The sequence below is a fragment of the Panthera pardus genome, unplaced genomic scaffold (genome assembly GCF_024362965.1).
Source record: "Panthera pardus isolate Hobbes unplaced genomic scaffold, ASM2436296v1 HiC_scaffold_8, whole genome shotgun sequence".
Classification (NCBI taxonomy): domain Eukaryota; kingdom Metazoa; phylum Chordata; class Mammalia; order Carnivora; family Felidae; genus Panthera; species Panthera pardus.
The window spans coordinates 79,584,853-79,599,177 of NW_026527013.1; the positions used below are offsets into that span (position 1 = coordinate 79,584,853).

The following is a 14,325-nucleotide window of genomic DNA, read 5'->3' on the forward strand; positions in this document are numbered from 1 at the left end:
GAAAGAATAGTAGGATTGAAATTACCTTCAGTTCATAGATGGGGCTGGGAGAATATGGTGTTGAGCAAGCATAGACACGCTTAAAGGATTTGGCATACAGATCTAGAGTCCTCTGGACCCACTCTATGCCTGGAAATCATCCAGAAGGGTTCTACTTTCAGATTGTTAAGGTAGGAGCCTATCTGTTTCTCAGTCTGACATTTCAGGAGGACTGTATTTTCGCCTTCAGGATTAAGGAAGAAATATTCTGCACTGCCAATATAAATAATTCAAAATCTAAGAGAGCATAATGTGGACCACAGCACACTCCAAATCCAAGAAGAATGCATCCAGATCAGCATTAAAAGTCTATTACTAGGAAATAAATGCTAGGCCCATCAGTTGGCAGGGGAGAAGTTTCTGTGCATTTCCGTGATTTTTCTAAGGAATTAAACTACCCCAGAATCTGGACTTTGCATTTAACCTCCATCTGAGGTCATCAGTCTGTTCCATCGCCACACGGTGCCACCTGGCATCACTCCCCCCCTCCTTACTAATCTGTTGTTGTGAATGTTGCCTTGAAAGGGTCTTAAGATTCAATTATTAATCAGAACCAATTTAACAGGCTGTTGATGCCAGGAATGAAATTTTTTCAATTTACAAAGCTGGGATAAGCTGATCAAGGAGAATGGTACGATTTCACAGGAAATACATTAAGCTTCCCACGCCTGCCTAAAGAGTTTACTGAGGTTCACAAGAGTGCAAAGAAAGGTGCGTTTAGGTGGATACGTTACCAGTCAATGGAGAGTAATTATGGGGAATTTATAAGCCATAGCAACCTCAGTTTAGATAAAGTTTTCTTAACTTGCAAGGAAGGGTCACGTTGCTATACTCTCTTTTTAAAATCTCTTAAAATTTTTTTTTAATGTTTATTTTTGAGAGAGAGAGACAGGGAGGGGCAGAGAGAGAGAGAGAGAGAGGGAGACAGAATCTGAAGCAGGCTCTAGGCTCTGAGCTGTCAGCACAGAGCCTGACGCAGGGCTTGAACCCATAAATGAAAGATCATGATCTGAGCCCAAATCGGATGCTTAACTGACTGAGCCATCTGGGCATGCTTTTTTTTTTTAAATTTCATTTAAAAAGTAGCCCCAGAAATTTTACTTAGACAAAAGGTGCTTCAGAAATGATATTTTCTGCACTTAAATCTGCTTTATTCTTCTTTTTCACATTAAAGCTATGAGAAGCCACAAGCTTACCCATTATCTTATGAGGTGCCAGACTTCAGACAGGATGGTGATAAATTACTTAAGTCATTTGCAATATTCTGGAAGTGCAGACCATTGTACTGAGTATGAGAAACCACGCTCTTGAAGAGGGTCACTCATAATGAATGAATTGACCTCACCACGGAACCTCACACTGCCTTGGGTATGGATGGATCACCTAGACAGGTGATGGGTACTCATCCAAACATAAGAATCTTTGTGTTTTTTTTTTTAACTTTTACATTTCCTCCTTTTTTTTTTTTTTTTTCTCCTGTAGATGAATGGATACTAAGGTGGAAATTACCTTCAGTCATAGATTGGAAACGTTTTCTCCCCACAGGAGTAGAATTTCACCTGTAACGCTGTGTAAGAATCTGATTATCTCTCGGTCAGGGGAGACGGTGAGGTACGGGCAACCAGTTGCACAACTTACAGGCCCAGGGCTAGATGAAAATTGTTCAGAAAGCGGGGAAAAAGTGCCATTAAAGGCATTACAATACAAAGCTTTTTCCTTTTTTCTTGTGGTCTTTCTCTTGCCTTGTCATGGTTTTTGCTTGTGTTTACTTTTTCTTACTGTAAAATGTGTATAACATAAAATTTGCCCTCCTAACCTTTTTTGTATTTATGCATTACAGGTACATTTTGTACATTTTAAAAAAGTTTATTTATTTCTTTTGAGACAGACAGAGGGGTGCCTGGGTGGCTCAGTAATCATCTGACTTCAGCTCAGATCATGATCTCACAGTTCATGGGTTCGAGCACTGCATTGGGTTCTGTGCTGACAGCTCAGAGCCTGGAGCCTGCTTCGGATTCTGTGTCTCCCTCTCTCTCTGCCTCTTTCCCACTCACGCTCTATCTCTGTCTCAAACATAAATAAAACATTAAAAAAAAAAAAGAAAAAGAAACAGAGATAATGCAAGTGGGGGAGGGGCAGAGAAAGAGGGAGAAAGAGAATCCCAAGCAGGCTCCACACTGCCAGAGCAGAGCCCAACATGGGGTTTGAACTCACGAATCCATGAGTTCCTGACCTGACCTGAAGCCAAGAGTCAGACGCTTAACTGGCCGAGCCACCCAGGCACCCCACATTTTGTATCGTTTGAAGTATACAGGTTGGTTGTATTAAATATATTCATACTGACGTGCAACCACTAGTCATGGGGTCTTTTTTTTTTTGCTATGTAATGCCACTCTAGGTAAATAAAGTTAAAGTTTTTCATTATTAGCATGCATTTTATCATCCATTATTACATTGTGCAGTGCTAGTTGTAAATGCCAATGTCAGAGCATTTAACTTGTTTGTGTGATCAGTGAAATCACACAATTTGTATCTTGCTCCAGGAGGATGCCTTGAACTGGCCAGAAAATGCTAACACAGTTTCAGGAAGGTTGGGAAAGAAGAGCTGGTTCCCCCCAGGCACAGAGTGGGCTCGAGAAAGCCGGCTGGGAGCATCTCACAGGTGCTTAGGGGCCCTTGCCATGTATGCCCACTTAGGCCTGATGCCTGCTGGGATTATCCCTCCCACCAGCTGATGTGCCGACACATTGTTCCCTGGCTTGAAGCAGGCCTTGGGGACTCTCCCCTTTTGACGAGTGGTATCCCCAACCAATGGTGGATAGGTTACCCCCCCAGGGTATTGCCACCTCTGTGCTAGGTAACAGGATCACGAGTCAGCGATAGGATCGCCCCTTACTGAGTTGTGGCCTCCTGCCCAATATCCACCAGACACGTTGCAACACTGCCACCCTGAGCCAGGTGGCCACTACTATGCCCTGCCCCAAAGTGCCACAGGACAGGTGCACACCCAACCAGGACCTTCCCCACCCATGCACTGGTCCTTCCTGGGGCAGAAGGTGGCAGTGGTCACTGGGAAGGCACAAGGAGGGGAGGCTGGGCAGGGCCCAGGTTCCAGGGGATAGAAAAGTGGGCTGAGAACCCTCCCGCTTCCCTCCCCCACCAGCTGGGGACATGTGATGGGGGTGGGAGAGGTACTGGGGGAAGGCAGCAGGAAGCAAGCCACCATAAGCAGTCTCCAAGCCCCCCACCCCCCTTGCATGCTCCAAGTCTCCATTGTCCCATCAGATTTCACTTATAAAACACAGTTTCAAGACTGTGGCTGCACAGCATTAAACCCCAAGCACCGGGCCCTTCAGAGCTTGGGACCCTGCAGGACCACACCAGTCATGCACTCTTGTTGCCGGCAAAAAGCTGGGTGCAGGAGCAAAGAGCAAGCAAGCCAGAGGAGAGTCAGAACCTGTGTCAGCAAGGCCAGCCCATTCCTTGAGCCCAACAGGATCCCCCCTAACCAACGGACAGCTCTGTGAAGAGAGGATTTGTTCCTCAGGCAAAGCCTTCTCTTCTCTTAATAGTGCCCTTATTTCTTCCCTGACCACTCAGGATTCTAAGTATAGTGCTTTGACCCGACCCCTGCTGCTGGAGGTGTGGGCTGCTCTCCTTCTGGACACAAAGTAAGTTTAAAATTCAACATCACTTGTGGCTTCTTTTTGGGTTTTCCTTTGCTGCTCTTCTCTTTCTTGCTTCTTTCTCTCTCTCTCTCTCTCTCTTCCTCTCTCTGAGTGAGGGGAGATGGGAAATCTGTCTTTTAATTATTCTCTACAGTAACTTAAGGGGGCAGTCCCTGCCAGGCAGAATGCATGTGGCTCCAACAGCCAATGCTGGTGTGGCCCTTGAGCTCCTGGATGGGGTGGGTGCCTGCTTTCCAGGATTAAGGGAGGCCCAGCAAGAAGAAGGGAGAGAAAGGGAGGGGAAAAGCTACAGAAAGTCACAGAAGCATAGAAAATATGGGAAAGGGAGCATGGAGAATGGATAAGGGGAAGAAGATGGAAGGATGGAGGGAAGGAAGGGAATCAGCGCTTGGCCGCAACATATTGGAAATAGAAGCTTGACCTGATTAACCTACTGCCCTCTAGCAGACAATATCTGGAGACAATGACTATGAATCCTAGATGGTGACAAAGAGTGTCATCTCCAAGTCTCCTGCTCTGCTCAGCATATCCTTGAAAATATGACTCTGCATATTAGTCTTCTCAGAGCACATCCCAAAGTATTAGTGCTCCCTGAAAAAGTGTGGGTGCTCTGGAACGAACTGGGCTGGGGAGTGAAATGGGACAGCAAACAATGGCAAATCCTTTTCTGGAGTTCCCAGTAGGGCTCAGAGTTGTGTTGAGGAGAGCTGAAATCTCCTGATTTCATTCAGGAGAAACTTCACAGAAATTAACTCTATGCTTCCAGGGTGATCAGTGCAGAGGCCGCATGAGCCAAGTGTATTCATAACCTCAAGTTTTGAAAACTCTTTCTTCCTGACAGTAGTATAATGAACTAGCCTCATAGCACCATTAAATGTCTCACTCAAGAAGTGAGAAGAAATGCGACTTGCTATCTAATAGGTTCACGGCCTAGAGGTGACGCACAGCTTCTTGGTGGGCCTTGGCATGCCACCCCGGACTTGTAAGCAGCCACAGGCTTCCTGTTCTTATTGTTTTCTCAGTAATTAACATCACGTTCCAGAGACAGATTTCACTTTTGGATTATGATACAGATTGCTCACCATAGGAGCAAAAATTAATTCGTCAAGGGAACAAGACAAAAGACCTGGAGTACGCTGATCTACTCACTGAGATCCCTTTCAGTGAGATGTGAAGACAATATTTATCTCTAGGTCAAAAGAGGAAGCGAATCTGTGCTAGTGAAAGATGGCCTTGCTCTTTCTGGAGAATTTCTCAAAATGGTGGTCGGTGGACCATCCACATCAGGATTACGTGGAATGATGGTATAAAACCAGAGGTCTGCACCCCCACTGCAGAACGACTAAATAAAACTCTGTGGGTAAGGGGTCAGAATCTACATTTTACATAAGCTGAGAGTTTGTAACCACGTATAAATTGACAGTTATGAATCAATGCTTGAAGTGGTGTTTTTCAAATCTGAGGAGGCCTCAGGATCACCCGGAGGCCTTGTAAAACCAAGATGGCTGGGCCCCCTTCACAGAGTTTCTGATTCGGCAGGTCTGGGGCAGGGCCTGAGAAGCTGTACTTCTAAGTTCCGGAGTGATGCTGATGCTGCCGGTCTGGGGACCACACCTCGAGAACACCACTGGGTTAGAACAATTAAAACAATTTAGCCTTGCGTCTGTCAGGGGTAACCTACTTACCGTTCTTGGGAAGCCCTGAGGATCACAGTGTGGGAGGCAGTGGTGGTGGAGGGCTTGTTCCCTGTCCCTCTGGGAGGTGAATGCCTGGGGGGGGGGGCCCAAGCCAGGCCAGTCTACACTAGGCCCTCAGAGAGCGAATGTGGGTTGGTGTGTTTATCAAGCTTTTGGTGGCTGGCTTTTCAGACTCTAGGGAGGTCAGTTTGGTTTCAGATGAAAATGGAGCTACCAGTCTGTTCTAGGGCAGGACAGGAAGGATCAGCCAAGGCTAGAACTTCCAGTAGGTCCCAGATCTAAGCTGGAATAACCCCCGCACAAAAGAAACCTAAGTCCTCATCACATGGCTAACAGCCCTCTGGACATGTTCACATGGTGACAGGCCACCAGGCCTCCGGGCTGGTATTTCAGGGGTCTCAGGCCACAGATGCTCCATCTATGGAGCAAGATGCACCATCTTGAACGTGAGTCAGGCTGAGCCCTCCACAGACCACCATGGACATGCATGCAGCCCACAGGCTGTTTGGTCCCTGCTTTTCTTAGATACCGGCAGTTACCAATATGGCCACTAGAGGTCTCGGCAGGACAATGATTATCCTAGGAAGGGGCCAGGAAGGACCTGGAAAAAGCTGGGAAAGGGCCTCCCCCACAGCCCTCTGTCTTCTCCAGCAAAGGCAAAAGTAATGTGAGGAACTCATGACCTCTGTCTGCCTGTCCAGTATCTTCAATGTGACAACCCAGTCTTGCAGGGCTGCTCTGGGGGCCATTTTCCTCTTCAAACTGTGCTAATGGTTGTCACTGGAGAAGGGATGGTGATACTATGACAATGGTGATTGCCTAGAAGGGGCCTGCAGGCCATTACCATAATTTTCAACAGCTTCTCCCTCCAAAGGACATAGTGGATTGACACTCTTCAATCCAGTATGAACTACCACGCAAACATGGCTTTAAGAGTCCTCCGGCACAACTCCTAAAGTCCCCACGCCACCCAAATCCTGGAGCTGAAATTCTATCCCAGTGATGCTTTCTGAGGTCACACATTTCCGCGGCGCTACATTTTCGTCCAGCAGCATTAGAACCTAGGAAGTGCATAGGCAATTATCCATCTCCGTGATTTCCCCCTCCCTGCCATATCCTGACCTGCCCCTTCCCATCAAATCTGAATCAGTGGCATATCCAAGGAAGATGGCTGCAGACTAAATGGGCTGCTTCGAAAAGATGCACTGAAGCTAAACTTGATATATGGAACCAAAATAGGCCAAATTGTTAAACCAAGTGAGGATTCTTTGCTTCATAAAAAAGATTCATCATAAAAATGCCACGGACTTACTATGGAAAAAGAAAGCCCTGTAAAAATGACATTGCATATTTAGTTAATATCTGTATTTCTATAATTTTGTGTAAGCAAGGGGTATATCTCAAAACTTTGCTGGAAGCCGGCATGTGTGGGCCTCTACTCTCGCCTTAGTTGCTTTTAAATGATTGTTGGATTGCCTCAGAGACTTCCCTGGCCCTGTTAACTCAGAAAGCAATACATTGAAAAGAGAAAATGTAGGGGCACCTGGGTGGCTCAGTCGGTTAAGCATCCAACTCTTGATTTTGACTCAGGTTGATCTCACAGTTTGTGAGTTCAAGCCCCACATTGGGCTCTGCGCTAACAGTGCTGAGTCTGCTTGGGGTTCTCTGTCTCCTCTGCCCCTCTCCCATTCATGCTCCCTCTCTCTCTCAAAGGTAAATAAACTTAATAAAAAGAGAGAAAATGTAACCTTGTTCACATACTGGGTCTGGTGTCTTGCTAGATAGCCCCCAAAATGCAGAAATTGGAGATGACCAAGGCTAGGGTTTGCCATGTCTTCCTCAGTTTCACAGGACAGCGCGAGGAGGGCAGGCTACTCACTTCTCACCTGCACCTTCTCCCTCCTTCCCTTGTCCCCCTTCAGTTCTTAACAGACTCATAGGGCTCTTGCTCCTATTTGCATAGCCCGACTGTCACTTTTTTCATCATCCTGTAGTGGGAAATCGCTGAGAGGATGCCACATGAAAGCAGCTGGAAATTCGTGAGCAAAGTTAGCATCAGGTGGTTACTCAACTCGGCTGTTCCCAAACTCACTTTGCAGGTGAGGAGCCCGAGGTCCAGAGGAGCATAGTAACTTTCCCAAGCTCGCCCAGATATTTAGGGCAGAGCCAGGACTGGGACCCGAGTCTTTCCATAGGATGTAGTCTCCTTTACTTTCACTCACTTTTAAAAATAAAAGTTCAGGGCACCTGGTGACTCAGTAGGTTAGGCGTCAGGATCCTGACTTCAGCTCAGGTTACGATCTTGTGATTTGTGAGTTTGAGCCCCACGTCGGGCTCTCTGCTGTCAGTGCAGAGCCTGCCTGAGATCCTCTGTTACCACCCTCCCGCCCTTCCCCCACTTGCACTCTCTCTCTCAAAAATAAACAAACATTAAAAAAAGAAAAGAAAATATCTTCTGGCTGTGTAGGGGGTTCTCTCCCAGAGAAAAATGAGCTGGGACAATACCTTGATAAGACGCTTGGATGGAAAGAGGAGGACTGGGTTTTCATCCAGCCTCTGCCCCCTCCCAGGCAAGTTACTTTCCCTCTGGGAATTCAGGGGTTTGGAATGAAGGACCCATCTCTAAGGACTCATCAGCTGCAGAATTCTGTGCATGTCTAAATGGTGGGTTGGCCTCTTAACACTGAGGGGACACATCTCATAAAGAGCCACTCTAATTTTAAGTTCTTATCATTTCTGACAACTTGGAAAGTTTCCTCCTAACTAATTCCCATCGAACACATACTGGAAACTTTGGTGAGCCTGAGAACAAAGGCAGACCCAGCCCTGAAATCACTGGCAGGTGGGGACGGCTGTGCAGTTAAGATAGGATATTTTAAATGCTCCAGATATTCTCTTTGTCAGGCACAAATTCCTCCTCCCCAATTTATTTATTCTGGAAGTCTAGTTTACCACATATATATTTCATATTAAGTAATCCCTATGCCCAATGTGGGGCTCAGACTCACAACCCCAAGATCAAGAGTTGCACGCTCCACAGATTGAGCCAGCCAGGTGCCCCGAGTTTATCACATATTAAATTCACTCAAAGTGGAAACATAGTTTATGTAGATTCAAGGAACACCAAAAGTGAGTGTGTGTATGTGTGGACAATGAAGGGCCAATAGAGCCCATTCTTTGGCTTAAAAACCATGATCCCATCTCCTTCGTAATCATAGGCTTCATATACATATGTGTGCCTATCACATACATCTGTACAGAGGGAAATAATAAACGAGAAGATTACCACTTCTCTCCACGGCTCATTTTAGCCCCGTCACATGGCACGATGGAATTCGTTTTCACATAGCCTCCACACCTACAAGGACTCACAGAGCAGTGATCTGTCTAGGCTGGTGGCCGCAGAAGACCACTGCAGAGCAAAGGTGTGCTGTCGGTGACCGCGACCGGCATGGAGAAGCCCACAGACATCTTTCCAGCCCGGGAAGCAGTATGTCACTGCAAGAGCGCGGACACATGCCTAGAATCCTAAAAGCTGACAATCTGAGGGCTCATTGTCAGAGAACAATAACCATAGGAGTCTCCAGCTCCTTCGTGGAGAGGTGCCAGGCTCACAGCTGCACGTGCTCTGGCCCTTACCCAGGTGCCGGGGATTGTGGGAGAGAGAAGCACAAATATGAAACCAGGAGCAAGACAGAAGATCTATGGCTTTAAAGTGACGGTTCATGCGGCCCAAGCGCCAAGCGGCGGAAGCGGGAATCGGAGGACAGCAGCGGAGAAAACATGCGGGGACAGTAGGCAGAAGCGCACAAAACACAGCTGGACCCACAAGGAGCCATGCTCACACTTACATGGTGTGGTCTCACACTACCTTAGTTTGCTTTAAGCATTTCCGTCGTCTGAGAGTTTGGGAGGGAAAAACAGAACGGTTAAATAAATTAAGAGCTTGCACTGTATTTTTAATGGTTAAAAATCACAACGTCATTCCTGGCCATCCCAGTCATCGCGTGCGGAAAGACACGCGTGGTGAGTCATAGGGATGAAGGGCACAGTTCTGAGAGCCGGACTGTGATCTCACATCTCGTTTCTGCCGCTTGCCAGCTGCGTGACCCCGGTAAGTGTCCTATCTTTCTGTACCTCAGTTTCCTCATCTGTAAAATGGGTCTAACAGGAGCACTTACCTTATAAGACCGTGGTGAGGATGGAACGAATTAATACATGTGAGATAGCAGGAAGAGCCCTATTTACCACAAAGCATTATCTAAGTAGTGGACATCATTGTTGTTGTCATCATTTTTACCTTTGGCTCCCTCAGGCGACACCACCCAGACTAGACGATCAAATGTTTACGGAAAGCCAAGGACTCTCAGAGAATTTCAGATGCTCAATAAGAAACAAATCAAAGCATTCAGGATAAACAGACAAAGTTAGAAATGCACGGGGTGGGCAACGGTTTCATGTGTTGTTATAATTCTTTGAGGGCATTTATTTCAAATTCCAAAGCAATTCAGAGTAGCTTTTAAAGAAACATAAATAAAAATCAATCGCATACGCACAGATCAATTAGAACCCTGAGGCCTGGTTCATGTTGGACAATTCAAGGCTACGTACACATCATCAGGGATTACTCTTTGGACTGCGGCATCTCATATTTTCTAACTTGTTTCCACCAGTGCCTCATGCAGAGAATTGCTGTAAGTCACCAGGGCAAGGATGAGTAGTACCAAGTGGTTTACTAAGTCATACAGAAGAACAGACTTCTTTCCTCTGCTCCTTCCCAGAACCCTTCGGTCAGTTCTGAGCTCACTTGGCAGGATATATGGTCCAGCAGGAAAGATGGGACTCTGGCACTCTTCTTGCTTCCTTCTGTTGCTTGTTACCTATGTCACTTCTTATTCATCACTGGCCCGAGGAAGTTTCCCAGATGGAAGCTTTCGGTTTCTCCTCTGTCACTCCAAGTTTTCCCATTTTCTCAAAGGTGTGGAGAATTGTATGGCCTCTCTTTGCTATGTGAGCGTCTAGATGAAGCGATTTGGTTATTACAGTTGGAAAGGTGGGCGCTAAATTTTTCAAAGGCAAAACTAAAAAGCAACATCGGGAGTCTTCAGCTGGTCGAATACAGAAGGAAAGAACGATCAGGAACATGGCAGCATCCGTTTAGCCTAACTGGCCTTTGCCGGAAAGCGTAAGTCACAGGCTGCCCCCTCAGGCAGCATGCTCACCCCCTAAAGCACAGACACTACAATGGTGTTTGGCTTTCAGCTAGGTGCAAGGTGTGTGTGTGTGTGTGTGTGTGTGTGTGTGTGTGTGTGTCTGTGGTGCCCAGTCACAGATGGTTGTGCTCCGAGAAGGCTCCTGCTTTAGGCAGAGTTTTAACCTGGATAATATTCTTATGTGCAAATGTTCTCCAGAGTTGAATTCTCTGGCTGCTAGTTGGGGTGCAGGTTCCTGAAGGCTGGACCTGGGTTTTCTCATTTTAGGCAGGCTCTCACTCTGTCAGGTACACCATGCCTCCTGCCCCAGGAGTGGGTTAGGGTTGCCACTGAGAGCAACTTCGCTTGGCAGGGAACCTGGCTTTTTAAAGACACAGTGTGAGATCTTTCCCAATCACAGGTACTATTTCAAGGACAACAGAGTACAGTGCTTGGGCTTTTGGAATACTGAGAGGCACCCTGATCTGTTCGACACCTTTTCGGAGGGATGCTATGTACGTCATCAGAATGTTGCTCAGGCAAAAGTACAACTGGGAGAAAGGGGCCAAGGATATTTAGAGAAGCAAAGAGATTTCCAACCAGGAAAAGGAGACCTAATGAATTGATATTTGCAGAAATGGAGACATTTAAACAGAATTATTAAGCAATTAGCCAAATTATAACTAGGATGGGAAACATGAGATGATCTCAAAGGCGATCATTTCAAACAAGCCATTCTCTTGCACTGGAGGGCTTTCATTCTAAACTGTCTGAAGGTCTTTATTTTAGCAGAAGAGAGAGAGGCAGTCATGTTTTTCTGGCTGATGGGACAAGCATGTCGTGTCTCCAGGAGGGTCGAGGAGGCCATCAGGCCACAGGCCCACATCTGGAGGGCTGGAGCCCTCGATGCAGTGAAGCTGGGCGCAGCAACACCATCCTGCGGTGTGAGCTTCAGTACGATTCAATGGCAGTAGCTTCTAAGCTCTACTCTGTGTCCCAGGGTCTCATCCTCCCCAAGGCCCTACAGATACACCCAGGCGTATGTTGTCAGGCCAAGTTTCAGTGGGTAGCCCATGTAGGAAGAAGGCCAAAAGAATCGGTTCTACCACTGCATTAGGGGCTGATGCTGGAGTCATTTTTGGAGTATTCTGATGTTTTCTGCTCTCCTTATCTCGAGGTAGACCTCCTCTGGATCTCTCTGGCCCCTGAGAATTGTCCTCCAGACCATAGGTATCATATTCCAATCAAGGCTGAGGCAGGGGGACATACTTCACGTACATCTTTCTATAGCGTCGGAGAGGGTTCCTCAGAGGAAAGGTCTAACATTACACCTCCCAAAGGGTGGCTACAGCTTTGTGGTTCCAAGCACACGTGTGTGCAGCATGCTTTTCTCTGCTATACACACACCCTGTATCATCATGTTCCTACTGGACACCAGTGACTGTTCGGAGGGCTCACTCAAGACATCAGTCACTCTTACAGTGGTAGATCAACTAACAGCCTGAGACTCTGCTCATTAAATAATCTTATCTACAATACCCAAAACACAAAAAACAGACCTGGCCTTTATGTTTCCATTTGATTTACTCACCCTCGAATGAAGAGCTGTCTCATTCATTAGAAACTTTGTAAAAATCCAAAAATGTCCCTCTGAGTAAGTATTGCTTTCATACCTGGGTGATTTGCACTAAGCCCTAGGAGTCTGGGTTCGATGGTTTAATTTCCCACTTCCTAGGTGGTAGCAGATAATAGGTGGAACCCTGAGTGTTGACGGATTTTCCTTCAAATGCACCCCTCCTGGGCCTTTGGTGCTCTGTGGTGGAGGGTAGCAATGAAAAGAATAGATAGGAAATAGAGTCCTAGTGAAAATGATTTTTAGTTGAGACGCCTTTCACAGGAGAAATGCAAGATGGCACTAATTTATTGTTGGAATCAGATACCTACGCTGGACATGACCTTAGTAATTAATGACCCTATCTGCCGCTTTGTGTTACAGATAAGGAAATGAAGGCTCTGAGAGAGCCAGCGTCCCAGCCTCCTGGAGAGGCAGGGTTAGTGGGAGACCCCTGCATTGTGGTCCAGGACTCCCACACCATGCTGCTCCCCAATTGCAAGAGAAGAACATAATTTTCTAAGCACTGATGTCCATTAGGGAGTAAAATATGAACACTATGCCCAGACTGCCCTCTGAGTTTAGAAAGGTTTAATCTCTTCATAAGCTAAGGGCTAAATTAGGAAATTGCTTTAATGACCCCAAAAAGATAAAAATCAAATGGTGTGTGTGTGTGGTCTGACTGTATGTAGGTCACACTGATCCCCAAATGTGAATCTACTATGGACCCCTTTAAAGCAAAACAATCCTCTAAGACCTATGATATACTACTTCCTTAGCCGGCATTTGAGAAACATTTTTTTTTAAATCAATTTTTAAAAAATGCTTATTTTTGAGAGATTCAGAGATTGAGAGCACGAGTGGGGGAGGGGCAGAGAGAGAAATGGGGGCGGGGGACAGAGGATCTGAAATAGGCTCTGTGCTGACAGTAGACCGTCCTATGTGGGGCTCGATCTCATGAACTGTGAGATCATGACCTGAGCCGAAGTCAGATGCTTAACTGACTGAGCCAACCAGGTGCCCTGAGAAACATTTTCTTAAAAAAAAAAAGCTAAAACTTCATTCTTTGAACACGATTTTCAATTGAGTACTGTCACTGAAAAAAGACAGGTTATATTTGGTAAAATGAAAGCATAAAACTTAAACATCCTTACTAAACCCAATGACGCCTACCTCCTTGCAAGAATATGTCCCTGAAATTCAATTTGAGAAACACTGTCCTAGCTCAAAATTCGTCTCTGCTGTCTTCTCTGGTCCCGTTAATGAACTTTTTCTTCAGTTTATGTTCCTTTCCACCTTTGCTCCTATGGCAGCTACCTTTTGCACAGAATGGATTTTCCTAGTTCACAATTTTGCAATGGACCCCGTGTGTCCCGTTATCTTGTCACCTGATCTCTCTGTCTCCGAATCCTGGGTCCTTTGTGATTTCCTTAATATTTGCTTTAGATGAAAATCCAGGACAATCCTGTCTTCATGGAATGGTATTTTTATTGAAAATGCTAGTTTTGTAGAAAGAAAGAGATAGAAGTCTCCATTCGGCCGTCCAGCCGGCATCAGCCACCGTCTGGATTTCAGGAATGAAGTTCCATCAGCTAAAATGCACTTTAAACATCTCGGCTGGCCTTGTACAGTAGTTAAGTTCCGTGTTTTACAATCTTGCCAATTTAACATTGCCATCCTGTCCTCCCTCTGGAGTGACAGGTGGCTAAAAACACATTTAGATTTTCCTCTGAGGGGGAATTACTCTCTCCTTGACAGGCTCTCTCTACTCCATGTCTCACAGAAGACTAGGAATTTGCCAAGGACCTCCCCTTGGGAATGTCTCTTCCTGCCTACCTGCTTTCATGTACTCCTGGGTCAGAATTCTCTTCTTCATTAAGAATTCATTCCCCAGTGGCAATGTAAGCGTGCTGGAATTTCTTCTCAGGTTTTAGAGTTATTGCTTTTGTTTTGGATTTTATGGAAAGTGGTTTTAAAAAAAAATGGAATGGGTCTCGGTTCTGCATTATTTTGGTTAAAAAAACTGGAAGGATGTTTCTCTATACTTGCACGTTCCAATACAGTAGTCACTAGACACGTGTGACTATTTAAATTTA

At 46.0% G+C, this 14,325-nt stretch overlaps 1 protein-coding gene across 3 annotated transcripts in view; it reads right to left on the minus strand.

Annotated features, from left to right (window-relative positions):
- Window positions 1-14,325, minus strand: part of LHFPL3 (LHFPL tetraspan subfamily member 3) — a 579,617-nt gene that overhangs the window by 48,232 nt on the left and 517,060 nt on the right. Inside the window, exon 3 of one of the 3 annotated variants that reach the window (XM_019451241.2) lies at window positions 9,297-9,324. The exons of 1 other annotated variant lie outside the window; for it this stretch is intronic. In XM_019451241.2, coding sequence (XP_019306786.1) covers window positions 9,308-9,324 — 17 coding nt within the window. In that variant the 3' untranslated portion in view covers window positions 9,297-9,307. Of the gene's footprint in view, window positions 1-9,276; window positions 9,325-14,325 lie in introns of all 3 variants that reach the window. One more of the 3 variants, XM_019451240.2, reaches the window with a different exon arrangement.